This window comes from Anneissia japonica, unplaced genomic scaffold (assembly GCF_011630105.1).
Source record: "Anneissia japonica isolate Jap-2015-1 unplaced genomic scaffold, ASM1163010v1 scaffold287833_len2544123_cov190, whole genome shotgun sequence".
In the NCBI taxonomy this organism is placed as follows: Eukaryota; Metazoa; Echinodermata; class Crinoidea; order Comatulida; family Comatulidae; genus Anneissia; species Anneissia japonica.
In genome coordinates, this window is record NW_022757233.1 from 838500 (window position 1) to 854452 (window position 15953).

General features: G+C 32.7%; 3 protein-coding genes across 6 annotated transcripts in view; 2 read left to right on the forward strand and 1 right to left on the reverse strand.

Moving 5' to 3' along the window:
• The window catches only part of LOC117124509 (LIM domain kinase 1-like), a 34434-nt gene extending 27824 nt beyond the window's left edge, over nt 1-6610 (forward strand). For all 4 annotated transcript variants that reach the window (XM_033270740.1, XM_033270739.1, XM_033270743.1 and 1 more), the window contains 4 exons: nt 577-636; nt 1004-1235; nt 3207-3417; nt 3813-6610. In XM_033270740.1, coding sequence (XP_033126631.1) covers nt 577-636; nt 1004-1235; nt 3207-3417; nt 3813-3921 — 612 coding nt within the window. In that variant the 3' untranslated portion in view covers nt 3922-6610. The remainder of the gene's footprint in view (nt 1-576; nt 637-1003; nt 1236-3206; nt 3418-3812) is intronic.
• On the reverse strand, nt 6603-10964 carry LOC117124510 (mitochondrial RNA pseudouridine synthase Rpusd4-like). Its single transcript, XM_033270744.1, has 9 exons — nt 10415-10964; nt 10133-10267; nt 9989-10033; nt 9121-9325; nt 8919-8953; nt 8759-8808; nt 8459-8600; nt 8187-8284; nt 6603-7960 (listed from the first exon to the last, which is right to left on the reverse strand). Exons 1-9 carry the CDS (start codon nt 10845-10847, stop codon nt 7775-7777), a joined length of 1329 nt encoding a protein of 442 aa, XP_033126635.1. The 5' UTR covers nt 10848-10964; the 3' UTR covers nt 6603-7774.
• Nucleotides 10965-11129: 165 nt separating this feature from the next.
• LOC117124511 (developmentally-regulated GTP-binding protein 1) lies at nt 11130-15171 on the forward strand (the record flags this gene model as incomplete). Its single annotated transcript, XM_033270745.1, is given in 9 exon segments — nt 11130-11271; nt 11902-12022; nt 12392-12436; nt 12864-12994; nt 13390-13459; nt 13796-13895; nt 14181-14436; nt 14628-14740; nt 15049-15171. Coding segments are annotated over 9 exon segments (998 nt in total), but the record flags the coding sequence as incomplete, so codon positions are not given.
• Between the last annotated feature and the right edge of the window lie 782 nt (nt 15172-15953).

The window sequence follows — 15953 nt, forward strand, 5'->3', positions numbered from 1 at the left end:
CAGATGGTCATTATGTATGTCATGTGACGTGAACCCAGTACTTATCGTATTTTGACATGCGAGAACAATTTAATTGAAAGCCTTTTAGCCTGATCATAGCATGCATTACAACAATTGCTACTGTACTGTATTAGTATTCAAAACACAAGTGAATTTTAAATCCAAGATTAATAGAATTGATTTCACAAATAAAAAACAAACAAACAAAACCATTAAATGTTTCTATTACAATATCTAGGATTTTTCAGTTTTTAGAAAATCTCTAGATTTTACTACAATTTTAATTATTACGATCATTCTTTATTGATATTCAATATAAAATACACAAAGAAAATATTTACAACGACCAGGATGCAACCTGTGTTAACATACTGTTCTTGTAACTGTTTTATTATATGTAATGTTTAACAATGTGATTAGTCAATTATTAATTATTTTATATAATATGTATAATTTGAATTTAAGTGGAAGTAAGCCAACCTTAATTAACTTCTTTTATTTTGATGCTTGAATTTGAGTCATAACATTGAAACACTTTAAATGTTCCTTGACCGTCTCATATTTTAATTATTACAGAATAAACCGCTGTCAAATTTAGCCAAGACAAAACATGCCCATGATATTGCAGTTGGCATGGTAAGTAGAAAACAGCTTAAAACCATATACATACTGTATATTACTATCTGCTGTTAATTATATTCATTTTCTGCAGACAGTGGTATATCCAAGATTTTGGGGGCTAAATAGAAATAATTACACCCACTGTACACAAGGTGCCAAACTAGGACTTTGCCATATATTTCCATTAATTTACTTTTTTTTTTGACATTTGAACAGAAAGGAGGATGTGCAGGCACCGTAAAAAACCCCCTGGTTGCGCCACCGATAGAGTAGCATTTGCTTGCATGTATGTGTATGTTCTTATATTCTCTTGAAATACTCATGTGAGTAAAGTAAATAATAGTAAGAATATTATTAACAATAATGATTTTATTTTTTATAGTGCTACCTTCACTCAAGGTCCATAATTCATAGGGATCTAAATTCTCCAAACTGTTTGGTTCGGGGGAATGGTTCTGTTGTTGTTGCTGACTTTGGTCTTGCCCGTATCATGGTAGAGGATAAGACAGATCCAAGGCTTGGCCAGATGGGGACAAATTCTCTGGGTAGGGGAAGGAAGAAAAGGTACACTGTTGTCGGAAACCCCTACTGGATGGCACCAGAAATGCTCAATGGTAAGTATAAATTACTATTTGAAAATAACAACATAAGGTAGATAGGAACTGTAGCTTGTTGGGTTAGGTTTATGTCTTTCCACCTCTTGTTAGGTTCGTGTCAAACAAATGGGTTTCTTACATTATATTTGTCAGCAATAGTGCAATACCATTTATAAAACAATGGAACTTTAATTAAACCATATTAATAAGTCCATGATCACACTTCCATCTACACAATTTTCTTGTCTCATCACTTTAGTACTGTATTTTATTTTATTGTATCACATAAATACTAATTAGGTAATAAAAAAATAATTGGTCAATTCCACCTGGTAGGGAGTGCGGTAGTTTCTACTACTTCCCTGTGCTTGCCAAATTTACATGTATGCAAGGACACTGCTGCACCCCTGTCGTATGCAAACTACAAAATTTTACCCTTACAGATAGAAAATGGCTAATGTGTATAGACAGTTTGCTGTTTAATATTTATGAGGTATAGTAAAACAAATACAACATGGTTTTATTTCAGTAAAGCAGTGAATTCTAATGCCCTCGTTGTTGGATGATTGGGACTGCCTCCTTCTGCCTCGCATTACATCCCCTCAAACCATGTTGAGTGTAATATTTGATGGACCATTCAAATAAATTTCAATATAATTTTTGTTTTTTACTGCTAATACTTTTAAATTGAATAAGATACCAGAATGAATGAATGAATGAATGAATGAATGAATGAATACATCATTAATCTGTTTACTGCATTAACCTTTGTGGTAATCAGTAGGTATTAGGAATCTTTTAATATATTACAAGTCAATTAACCACATCCCATTATTAAACCATCAATGCCCTGTTGGTTTCTCTTTTTGTTTCTGTACCAACAATTGGTTTGTAATTGCATATTTTTTCCTGTGTCTGAGAATGCTATTGTTCTTTAATCATCAAAATTAGAAAATAGTAATCAATGCTATATTATGTATGAGGAAGTAATGTTTATTGAGCTGGATAGAGTGTGTAAAGTTATATAAAAAGGGATTAAATATAACAAGTTAGGATGGAAGGAAGTTAGTGCACTTGAGCCAGGAAATGACTCGAGGTGACTATAACAGCAAATGGACATGCAGTCTTGCTGTTGGAAATCTAAGTGGAAATATTGCATTATAAAGACTTTTAAATTTTAACTAGGATAAAAATCTTGTCTACTTTGAGGGGAAAAGCATTTGTATTTTTAATTTTACACAATGTTCGATATTACCAATTTTAAATAATTTATAATATTGATATTGATAATAAGAATAGTTATTAATGATAATAATGTGATAATAAAGTTGATAATTATAATGAAAAAGAGATATCAACAATGGTAATAGTAATAAATTGATGAATTTTAATGAATTGTATTGATGAATTATACAGATATATTAATAATAAATTAATAAATGTTAATAATAATAGGATAATAGTAATCTGTCACCCTATACTTGGGTAAAGAGAGGTGCATGTCACAATAACTAATATTTAATTATGCGCAAAACTAATAATTGTATTGGTAGTAATAATTGTAATAAGAATAATGATATAGTAGAAATAATATTAGTAATATTATTTGAAGTTTAAGTTGAAATTCTAGTGAAGAATAACAAAATTTACATAACATACAAAAAAGAATAACCAAAAATGCATACAAGGCAAGAGGAACAGATGGAATGCAAAAGTTGGATAAAACTATCCCCAACCGACCATCATCCCAGTACTTCTACATTTTTGGGGTTTAATATTTCATGTCGTTTATATACTGAAGAATAGAATACAATACAATAGGAAAAACTTAGTCAAAGTAATAATAGTGGTTGGCATTATTTTACTAATAATATTTATGAAATATGATGATGACTTGTAAGCATGATTGGCTGAGATACTTTTTTTTTAGATTGATGTATATAATGATTAGCTATTTTTATAAGGTATTTTTAATTCTCTGTTTTGCAGGCCAAAAATATGATGAAAAAGTAGATGTGTTTTCGTTCGGCATAATACTCTGCGAGTTGATTGGTCGCATTAGCGCTGACCCTGATATTCTTCCACGCCGCCATGACTTTGGTTTAAATCTTCCAGTGTTTCAGCAGAAGTTTGGTGTTGGTTGCCCTGAACAATTAATAAAGTTTGTTAAGGAATGCTGTGACCTAGAATCAGATAACAGGTATAAGACTAATTGCAATTTTTGTAGGAATTCTTCCCCTGCCCCACTGTAAGTGACTCTCAAGCATTATCAGAGTTTTATGTGTCTGTTTTGCTATCTTACAAATCATGTCATTCCATGTTTGCAAATTGGACGACATTTCTGTATATTGAACAATGTCTGGTCCATCATTGTCAGTTGATTCTGGCTCAATGGTGGCTCCAGATTCCTGCCAATAGGGGTCCAACAACTCTGAGAGGGATCTGAACCAAGGGGCCAGTCTAAAGCCTTGGTTAGTGCCCGGGAATAAAATCCTGGTGCGCCGGTCCATCAGGATGTGTGCTTGTCTGGTTGAAAGGCAATTCCTCCCTTGCACAATTGGAAATAAAACTTATAATGTTTTGTTTTTATTTCAGGCCTAGCTTCGATGACCTGTCAGGTGCTTTAAATTCTCTGAGTGTGCAATTGGAATATGGGAAACCCCGTCTTTCAAAAAAACTTGAAAATCTAACGGTATCGAGTTGAAACCATTACCAACTTCGCCAAAAACTGCTGCTCCTGTTCAAATGTCGAACAACTCATCATCATTTGTTACTTCAAGATAAAGATTATGGCATTTTACCTTGCTTTTAGGATAATAATATAGGCATAGTAATATAACAAATAATTTTCCTTAGGTTTTAGTGAGCTAGCTTAAAGTATAATAAGGAGCAAGGCCTAACTGTGTGAAGTATTTTTCTCAAGACAGTTGAGGATGTAGTATCTAATACTGAGTCAGGCCGAATAATGTTACACCAATCTATAGACAAAAACAGCAGATCCCTGTGTCCAAGCAATGTACGATGAATTGAATTCTAACAGAGGGCTGCGCCTACCTTTTACCTCTGTGGACCTAAATTATAGCAGTATCATATAAATTTTACTACCTGTAATTGAATGCTAATCCATAAATACAAGTTGACTTTAATAAACAGTGTGTACATCAGTAAATGGCTCATAAAATTAACCATAAAAATGTACTCAGTAGTAATGATCAAATCTGGAAATTTTTGTGATTGAACCGATGACTTTTGGACTTGAAGGTGAGTGCCATTTGTCTGATTAGGAACAATTTAAATCTGCCTTTTTTTTGTTTATCAAGGCTGTATGTTTGTTGGAGTTCAAACAGTAACATTTATATTTATTTATTCATAGCATGTGTAGAAATTAATTTATTTTATGTCCTAACCTATGATGTCAAATCATAACTTTATATTAGTATCATTGGTGGATATTTTCTAATAGATAATACAATTTTATGCAGTACAGAAACTTTTTTGTGTACTGTTTTTTAATTGTTGGAACAGGTATGTCATATCTTATGTCTTTCCTGTAGATTTTAAGCTGGGCCCACATTGTGTTGTACAGCAGTCATACAATCCATTTCTGAGCACTTGACAGCGCGACGCTATTGGCTGACAGTCAGTGATATTAAAAACAATCCACGGTTGTTAGCATATTAAAGACACCATCTGATTCAAGATAATAATTTTGAAAAAAAAAACAATTTTAATTCTTAACTTGAAAGTAAGTTATTATGTTTCAGTTAAATATGAGAACAAAGAACATATGTTTTCGCTAATTAAAGGATATATGACTTCTGCTGTTCACATTCTTCATATCAATCCTTAAGTTGGCTGGCAATCAATTTAAGTAGTTTAGTCAAAAAATCTGCACATCAGTAAAAATTGAATTGTTTATATTTGTCTTATTGCAGGTTTTTTTATTTGTTTTATTGTAATTAATTCAAATTAAAGCCATTTAAAGTGTTTTCCAAGGATATTTCTTGTCATACCACAAGCAGTATGTCTTTACAGTGTTTGATTTTTTATATGAATGCAATAGGGGTTAATGACCCGCTTTTGGGTTTCAAGCAGCATCAGGCCAGTTAGTGGTTCGCTGTTTACTAAGCAGGGTGTTAAATTTTCCAAAACTAATTTTCATTCTTTCACTACATTCCTTCATTTCTGTATACCTTGATTTCTTATACTTTCTAATAACCGATGTATTTTTTTATAAAACCTATTATTCATACTTCATAGACAATTATTTGTGAAGTTTAATATAAAGTTTATAAATCGTCTTAATATTCTAGAACCAACTAATTTGTATATATTCTCTTCTTTTATATCAAATTATTTACAATTTTAGATTTAAATTTAATTCTGAATCTATATAAATTTAAGTACTTAAAATATTTTAACAGTAACTTTACTAGTAAATTTTATAACTTTAGAAACAAAATATTAAAAAATATTAAGCTTTACCAAATCAGTTGTTGAAATGCTATATTTATCTTTTGATCCTAATGCAAACAGAGCTAACTTTTGATTTGTGGAAAATGTATAATGCAATTTATCAAAATTTTATTATACTTTTCTTGTTTATATGGGCAAAGTGCAGTTGTATAGGAAAACTAATAATAAATAAGTTTGTTTTTTTTTAAATTCTAACCATAATTAATATCCCTGCTATCAATGTGTATATATGTATGCAAACAAGTAAATAAAGCAACTGAATATTTTAATAATGTGGATGGACATGGTGCTGTTTATTATTGTTAATAGGACTTGGCTGGTCCAATGAGGGTGCCGATCTTGCAAAATATTTGGTATTTCAGATTAAGATACATGCTTTTAATCTTGATGTAAGACAAGGCCTTGGCAGGAACCAATCAGAACTTTTGAGTGTTGTGATCACTTCATAATGTTAAATACTGTACTTTATGCCAACTCTTCCAAATTTTAATCAGTTGAAAACTGCTACATATTTTTTGTAAAGAATTGTATAATATAATAAATTGGTATTCCCGCTTGTTTACATCACATTGATGTCCTGCATACAGTAAATTACGACAGTAAACTAGTGTCTGTTGGTAGAATATGGGCTCACAAGAAATGTATGATGTAATCATGTGAGACTGCTATTATTATGCTGGTAATCATAACAGAATGAAATGTTTGCATGTAATTTTTTGCCAAAGAATCAATTGTGTATTAAGAATGTTAAATACTGTAAATGTCTGTTGTTGGGTCTGGCACACTGGACAACATCATGTTAAATATATTAGCATATACATGATTTTAAGCTTTGGGTCTTAAAATCATTTATATTGGGGTTTTTTTCTACAAAGTATTATTGTATAGAAATAAATACAAACAAAAACATTTAAAAATCTGTTATTGTTTTATTCATATTAATTGTATTACAGCGCATGAATCATAGGACCCCACTCCCCAAAGAGAAAGAAAAAAAGAGAAAAGAAAGAGAAAAAGTGGAGCGTGGTACTACAAAACAAGCTAATATTCAATTTTAAATTTTCAATTACCTGTGCATGGTGAAGCATTTGTGAACACCAGCACGCACCCCTACTCAGTGGTTTGTACTTTGCATGGCCCCATTCCAAGTTTTTCTCTGCATCCTCCCCTGAATCGTACTCAAGAAATGGCAGGAACATTTCTGATCAATAGTTAAGCATGCAGACAGCAACAGTGGCGGATCCAAGAGTTCAAAACAGAGGGGGCCCAGGGATGGACTTTCACAGATGGAGGGTCTAGATCATCTTGGCCCCACCATGGTTGGTGCTAAGATAAGAAAATTTATGGTTGTGGCACCTTTAGATGGCCATATTTTTTGAAAATTTAACAAATTTAGCGCGGGGCATGGGCCGAATCGGTCCCCTTTGAAGCTGCCACTGAGCAAAACAAACATCAATCATTTCATGTCATATTAGCAAGAGAGAATGTTTTTTGTTTTTTTTTGTTGCCACTGAGGGAGGGTATATCCCCAGTCATATGTTTAATCAATAGACACATTCCGCGTTGTTTGTTTACAGCCGGTCACATGACATATAGTGGGTATTACTATGGAGAATTTACAGTACAATCAGTGTATTGGAAAGGGTAATGTTATGGTTTAACGCGAGAAATGACTGGTAAGAAAAGGCAGTACGATTGTTCAAAATAGTGTTTATTTACTTATTCTAGCGTTCAATGTGCTTTGTATGCTTTTGAATGTATGTGATCCTTTGTAAACCTAAGCTAGCCTAGAAATCGTAGAGTATCAAAATCGCAGTTCACGAATCGAAGACGCTAGAGCATACCTAAACAGGCCGTAGACATGCAGGGGCCTAGGCCTAGCATTTCTCGAAAAATGTCCATGTTTAGGGCTAGTATCTCTTGGAGCATTACCAAACCATTATGCCAAAATCTCAATTTAAATTTCCAATCAATTTGGTTTAGTTACAAACACACTGAAGAATGCACGCGTTCTCCTATAACGAGCGTTTACAATTGGTACCCACTATACGTCACATGACCAACCAAGCGGAATGAGTCTATTAAACCTTAAGTTTTAGCTGCGATAAATTCGTGTTGAAGAAGCGTGGCAATCGAGTTGAGATGGATAGGTTGCGACCTTTATAAAAGTCTGGTAGGATAATCTGGTGTGCATGGAGATGCATTGGCATGGTCCGAACCTTGGCCTGTCGAAGCTTTAACCGCTGGAGCATGTCAGATGGAAGTTTCTAGGAAACAAGAAAAATTAGCCTTATAATGAGACTTACATAAAGAGAGTTCAATCCTGTAATTTGTATTAAATAGTTTCTTTTAATGTTTTGAAAATAACAACAGGTAAATTTAGTACTACTAATTTTAAGAAATAGTTATTCACTTATTTATAGCATATTTGTCAATAATCATAACCACCTTTATATTTCTAACCATCATTTTTATAATGTGATGTAAACTTACCTGTGGGGCAATCTTATTCAAATGCGAGTATTTGTGATCACCTAATATTGGGCAACCAAGTCCAAATGCCATGTGACAACGCACCTGATGCTTGACACCTAATTAAATTTAAACAGAAATACAGTATAATTATATAGTTTTACAAATGTAAACATACAAAACAAAGTAAAACTTGAACATAAATATTTATGGAAGTGTTGCATTTATTATAGCAATTAAACCACCAACATATAAACAGAAAATAAATAAAAGAATATGAAATTAGTTTTTACCAGTAACTGCTTGCACTTGTACAAGGGCTGAGCTATTGTGCTGATCAAGAACTTTGAACTTTGACACAGACTTTACACCAAGAGAATTCTGTTTCTGCCAGAATTCTTTGTAGACAGCACCAATATCCGGTTTTAAACCCATCTAGAAGAGAGAATGTTTTATTAATACAATGACAATCCTTAATAAGTTATACTGTAAATGCAATGTTGTACTCATGTGATTGTATATGTTGCATTAGATATAAACATGCCCCAACCAATCAAGGATATTTACATTTTAACAGGATACTGTATACTTACACAATGCTTTCCCTCAACTTCTTTCTCTATCATTGGAATATCAATAATTCCTACAAAGATATACATCCATATTATTAATGGAGAAAAGGTCTTAAGGCTATGTTTAGCTTTGAAAGTAAATACGTTATTCACCAACAGAATATAATTTATATGTACATACCTTCAGTTGGATCTGGCACACCCACAGTTATAACCCTGATGTAAATTGATAAATAAAATAAATTAATATATTTTGTCTTGAATTTAGAAATGTTTTATGATTTCCAAACAAATATTAAACACTGTAATAAAATTAGTAATATCAATACATTTTTAATTCCAAGTTAAATTAAAAACATGGTATAGAACTTTGAATGTCTTACCAATATTTTTTTATAATTTCATGATTTCTAAACATTGCCTGCAGTTTCCTTTTCATTTCTTCTGTTTTGGCAAAAAGCATTACACCTGTAGTCTCCTTGTCCAGCCTGTGTACCATGTGAAGTGCAAAGTCTTCATGTTGTCTTGGCAACATTCTAACCAATCGGGGCAACATGTCCTCAATGTTATTCACAACTCCTGGACCACCTGAAATAATGTGAGCATTTGACACTAAACCAATATATCAAGGTCGGTACGATGTGATTTACTTTTCCATAAAAAGATCATCTTCTTTCGCTATATTCCCCCTTCCCCCAATGGGGGAAAGCTACTACTCATACTAGACTCATTACCTGTATATCATTATTTTTTATTTATTTATTTATTCTTTTTTATTTTATAATAAATAATATAACAAAAGACAAAAGGATGATTTTTTTTAATGTAAATGGTAGTCCAAAATGCTGTAATCATTGTCCCATGGCTCCAAAAATTTCCTGACAGGTGTCCAAAATGTCCGACGGGTTTCCAAATCAAGATGCCAACTAGAATAACTGGAACTGGAATAAAAAAAACCCTGGTAGCGTTTTTATGGCTTAGTATAGCTCAAATTGTTCTTTTAGACCACAATTATTAGAGAATGGCAATCAAAATAATATTATTTTTGATCTGACGACCTGGTCCAGGTCTGTCCGACAGGGGATGGGGTGGGAAATGTCCCCCTCCTTCACTGGCGCCACTACTGGTCTAATGTAGACTTTATCCTGAACCAATCACAGAATGTTTAAATCATCAATAGGCAGGAATTTGGCCCAGGTCTCACCAAAAATGATGATGTAGACAAAGTGGTAAAGAGAGAAATAAATTTACCATGACAGGGCAGACCATAAGGCTTGTCAATTGCAATGATGTCACCTGCAATAGAAAAAAAATCACAAAGGTCATTTTATGATCCATCAATTAATTAATTAACAAACAAAAAAAAAACACACAAACTACTGTACTTCTCCTAACCTTCATTGTATATCACCCTGGACCTAAGAATGCTAGTTACTAATCCTGGGGGTAATCTTTTTAAATCCTGCACAGCATTGGTGTAAACCTTAAATCCTTTACTGTCATGGCTTACTCCAACTTTCTTCCTTTTTTCTGAAATGAGAAAAAAAAAATAACAATACCTGTATGTATATAAAGTAGGCCTAAATATAAATAATTTTTTTGTTTTTCCCTTTGTCATCTATATTTCCTAATTAATGGACGCAATTATGAACAATTGCAGTCAAATACTGTACTTACGATTCTCACTTTCCAAACTGTCTCGAACTTTCATTGCTGCAGCTTTTGCAGATCCTATTCCATCTTTTGCAGACGCAGTACTAGGCCTACTATCAACATTTTTCTTGTTTTTCTTTAAATTTGCACCATCAAATTCAATATAAATTGTATCATCTTTCTTCTCTTTGAAACTCAAGGTCCCTCTTTCTGTATTCGTGACTTTATATTTTTCAGACGAAATCTTCGAGTTCGATTGTTCAGGGTGTGCTAGATTTTGGTGCCTGGGCCCACACCTCTGTCTAGTCCTAAGGCCCTGCGCCGTTGGCTTAAGTTTTCTTGGCAGGAACGCTACCTTGCCAGTGGCTAATGAGCGACGAATGTATACACAGCATTTAGTAAATGAATTCGTTCCTAATGTCCTTATACACATATTTAAATTACTAAACAATACCATTGTTATGCTAATAACTTAGATTTACACAGTAAAATGTAATAAACATAGACAATATTTTCAATATAGAAATCAACACACTGAAACTCATGGGCGCAGACATATTGGATTACGAAGCATAGTGGGAAGAATTAATCAAAAACTATAATTAATCTCTTAAATTATTCTTACTTAATAAACTTTAAATTAATAATTAAATTTAATATAAATATATGAATTTCATTTTCTTTTTTTATGTATTGAAGTTTTAAAGATAGAGAATAAATTTTGTTAGAATTTTTTTTTGTATATTTGAAATTTATTTGCGATATCTGATGTCTGTCCAAAGTTTTTTGTGCATGGAAATGTGTGTTTCGATCGTCTCAGTTTGTGTGTCCGTATAATAACAATGGGTATTTTGGAGAAAATTGCTGAGATCGAGGCAGAGGTAAGCGTATGCCTTTGTTTTTCGAATTTATTTAAAAAGTACTGTTAATATGCTAATAAGTGTCGGTTTAAGATGTGTTGAACCTAGGCCTGCCAGGTGCTTCTGCCAGTCTGCTGCTGCAGTGAGTGACAGTAGGCTGCTGTAATGTCAAATGCCTATTCAGAGGCCTAGCTTTCTGGTGCAAGCTGTTATAGTTAATGGGTGGAGTAAACCTTGGGATTACGACAAGAAACAATATGATGATTTTTAAATTGTGCATATTTATAATAATATATTATAGTATGAAAGATTGACTTGATACTGATTCCATATGTGCACCGTCTTAAAAATGTAGGCCTATTTAGTCGAAATGGTTTATGAAGATAAAATCTATTATAACTCATGCATTACGTATTGATTCGTTGGCCTGGTAAAGTGATTGTAAATTTACAATGGCTATTAAAACTCATTTTGTTCCAGTGCAATTCTAGTCAATAATAACTGATGTGCTAGTTAGTCTGCATGTGTTTTTACACTTATTATATTCTTATGCTATGGAAAACAAATGTCATCTTTTTTACCTATTCGGTATGACATTGAAATAAAATGAATCTTATTTTAAAACCTCAATGTGTTAATCACTATTTTCAGATGGCTCGAACTCAACGTAACAAAGCAACTAGCAGTCATTTAGGTTTGCTTAAAGCACGTCTTGCCAAGCTAAGAAGGGAGCTAATTACCCCTAAAGGTGGCTCAGGTCCTGCTGGAGAAGGTAAAATATAGTAACATGATCATACCGGCCTTTTAAAAATTAATGTTATTTTTCATATTATTTATATTATTTCATGTGTTGATAATAATAAAATATTTAATTAAATGCATTAAAATTATAAACAAAATTTGTTTGAGCAGTTTTTTCTAGTCTTCACATGGATTGGGAAAATTTAGTTTCATTTAACAAAAATCTATAGGCCTAATAATATATAGCTTTTACACTTACTTTGTATCCATATCCCTAATAAAGTATTTTTCTCCTCTCCTGATTTTAGACTGTAAATCAAGAAAATCAGATTCCTTAAAAATAGTTATACATTTAACTAATTTGTATTAAATATAATTTGCATTGCTATATTTTTTTCAGGTTTTGATGTAGCTAAAACTGGTGATGCTCGAATAGGATTTGTTGGTAAGTTTTACACTGTGATACAGCATTGGATATTTCTTTTCTTTTTTATTTTATCCAAGTAATAATTATGTTCTTATCAGTATATGTCAATGATGGCCATTTGTCTTTAGTAAAGGAACAGCAACAGTAAGGCCTAAACAAAAAATGTTATGTTGTCTTAAAAGTAGGGTAGGTAGGTAGGGATTTTTTTTACTTCCACAATATTTAGCAAAGGCCATGAAATCTATATAATCAATTAAATAAACCATTAAAGCCCATAATTGTCGTATTTTTCGCCCCTTTTTTGAACATTATGAATGACGCACGACCACGCCCACTTTGCCCACATAAACTTGTATCATGAAATTCAAATAAACACGGGGTCGGCCGATTTTTTAGGGTCAGTCGGCTAATCCATATGCATCTATAATATGCTTTGTTTTATCAGGTTTCCCATCAGTTGGTAAATCTACGTTACTTAGCAACCTCGCTGGAGTTTATTCTGAAGTAGCTGCTTACGAATTCACAACTCTTACCACTGTTCCAGGTGTCATCAGGTACAAAGGTGCGAAAATACAGGTAATAGTAGGTCCCAACATGTCTCTTCACAAAAAATAATAGGCCTGCCTCATCATCATCAACAATTCTTTCAATTTCTAGCATTGTATAATTGGCCTTTTTGCATTTTTTGTTGCTAAAACCATAGATTGTGTTAAATGTTTCTTTTATCATTTATATATTATTTGTTGTTTTTAAAGATATGTATGTAATGTAATGTAGAATAAATATATAAGTGAATGGTTTATTTAAGTGTTATTACTGATTTATAAAAGTATTGAAAACATAAATTTGGTGCATTTTAAAATCATTATTTTGAAGTGAGTGTCAATTTTTTGAGGATGGTTAAATAGGGAGTTTGTAAGATTCTTAATTTGACATGTATTTTGATAATTTTTTTTGCTCTTTCATTGCAGTTACTTGATTTACCGGGTATTATTGAAGGTGCAAAAGATGGTAAAGGTCGTGGTAGACAGGTCATTGCTGGTTAGTAATTTTCATCTATAGTAAATTCAGATTTAAAAAGTAATAATTAATATTGTTGGGATTTGTTTAGCACTTTTATGTCTAAACATCTTAGAATGCTTAATATTATTGCCCTGGTCACTGGTAACAATAATTATATGCAATGTTTCCTTTGTCGCTACTCTGTGAGTATTCGCTAGTGTGTAAGTTGAATACTGCCCCCATGGCTAAGAGTCTGAAGCACAATAGCCACAAAGTGCAATGTGATTTCATTATTGGATTTGTTCTGTTTGTGAAAACTGTTATAATAATTCTGCTTGGTTAATTATAATTTTTTTTTCAAATTCTTGATTCCAGTTGCTAGAACTTGCAGTTTGATTCTAATTGTCCTAGATGTTTTGAAACCTCTCAAGCATAAGAAATTGATCGAACATGAGTTGGAAGGTTTTGGAATCAGGTGAGACAAGTTGTTATACTCATGAAATTCCATTTTAAAAAAGGTAAAAATATCATTTATGTTAATCATGTCATTTTTGGTACATTTTATTTTACACTTATTATTTTTATATTTTTTTTTTTTTTTGAAGTACTGCTTTTAATATTATTATTTTTTGAAATAATTACTTAGTACCAAAGGTTTTAATTAATATAAAGACAATAAGTATGAAATACAGAAATTCAGCTTAATTTTGTCTGTTTTTAAAAAAGCCATTATATTATATGATGTTATTTGTACTTACAGGTTGAACAAGAAGCCACCAAATATATCATATCGCAGGAAAGACAAAGGAGGAATCAACCTTACAGCAACATGTGCACAATCCCAACTCGACCTAGACACCGTCAAAACCATCTTATCCGAGTACCGTATCCATAATGCGGACATTACACTACGCCATGATGCATCAACAGATGAGCTCATAGACGTAATAGAGGGAAACAGGGCTTACATCCCATGTATTTATGTCCTCAACAAGATTGATCAGATTTCCATAGAGGTTGGTCTTTCTAGTCTTCACCCTAAAAATGCAATACAATTAATGAAGAGAAGTGTTGATTCATGTTATTTATAAGTCATTAATGAGTATGAATTTTTCATTTTTTGGGGGTTGAAATGAATTTGTGAAAGGAAGACACAAAGAAAGCCGCCAGCAATACACATTTTGCATTGTTGGCTTTTGTCTTTTAGGAACTAGATGTTATTTACAAGATTCCCCACTGTGTACCTATCTCTGCTCATCACAAATGGAACTTTGATGATTTATTGGAGAAAATATGGCAGTACCTGGATTTGGTTCGAATGTATGTTAAAATTAACTTCATTTTAAACGTACCCCTTCTCTAAAATCTTCAACCTCCTCCTTCTCTCTGATGTTTTTCTAATCCAGTATTTATTTACATTCTAAGGCCGTATGTCCACCTATGTTTCTGTCTTCCTCATTTCCTTTTCCCTTCTCTGGGTATCCATTCCGTTATTCTCTTTGTCCATAGATATGTCTTTGAGCGCCTCAAGCACCATTGAAGCAGATATACAGGCTTTATGGTACAGTATGTCTTGTTATTTAAATTTTGCAATATTAATTATTTTTATTTTTATGCTCAATATTTAGCTACACTAAACCAAAGGGCCAACTACCAGACTATGAAGCACCTGTTGTCTTAAAAACTGACCAATCATCAGTTGAAGATTTCTGCAACAATCTACATAAATCTATCTTAAGAGAATTGAAATAGTAAGTAGTAATATTTGTTCATAAAGTAGTCAATCAAATATGCTTTTCAAAAGGAAAAGGTTAAGCAGTTGTCAAAAGTGTTGTTTTGCAAAAGACCTAATACCATAGTATGATGTTGGTGGTGGTAAAAGTGGTGGTGGTAATAATTGTAGTGATAGTGAGATGATATTGTAGTGATAGTGGTGGTGATGATGATAGATATAATACGATGGTGATAGTGATGATTATTGTAGTGATAGTTGTGATGATGATAGTTGTGGTGGTGGTTGTAGTGATAGTGCTGTTGATTGTATTGATAGTGGTGATTATGATAGTGATGGTGGTGGTGGCTTTAGTCATGGTACTGATATTGGTGATGATTAGGCCAAAATAAAAAATGCGGCAAAGAAATCAGTCTTTACTCAAGCATCAAAGGAAGACAACACCTTAATTTTAGTTTAGTAGGCCTAAGGGCCTAGCTAGATAGGTCATATCTTGGCCTCGCGCTAGCCCCTTTTTGCCTAAACTTGTTTTGTTGCATGATGTAACAAGTTATTTTTAGCAGGGAATAAAACGTAAGTCTTCACTCTGTGAATTAACAATCCGATCAGCCAACTGGGTGGGTCTTTTTAGGGACGAACCGCTGTATTGTTTATTTTTAGCTGCAGCTGTGGTACACGTGAGTCTTCACGCTGTAAATTAACGATCCGATCAGCCCACTGGGCGGGTCTCTTTTTAAATACGGACCGCTGTGTTGTCTATTTTAAGCTTCAGTTAGCGAGCTGTTTATTTTTAGTGACAGT

What these genes read in the sequence shown, in the direction of transcription:
- LOC117124510 (XM_033270744.1), bottom strand. Translation starts at nt 10,847, where the DNA reads ATGGTATTGTTTAGTAATTTAAATATGTGTATAAGGACATTAGGAACG. An exon ending in CAGTTTGGAAAGTGAGAATC is followed by an intron (nt 10,268 to 10,414) that starts GTAAGTACAGTA and finishes TTCTCATTTCAG; the next exon opens with AAAAAAGGAAGAAAGTTGGA. An exon ending in ACAAGTGCAAGCAGTTACTG is followed by an intron (nt 8,285 to 8,458) that starts GTAAAAACTAAT and finishes AAATTTAATTAG; the next exon opens with GTGTCAAGCATCAGGTGCGT.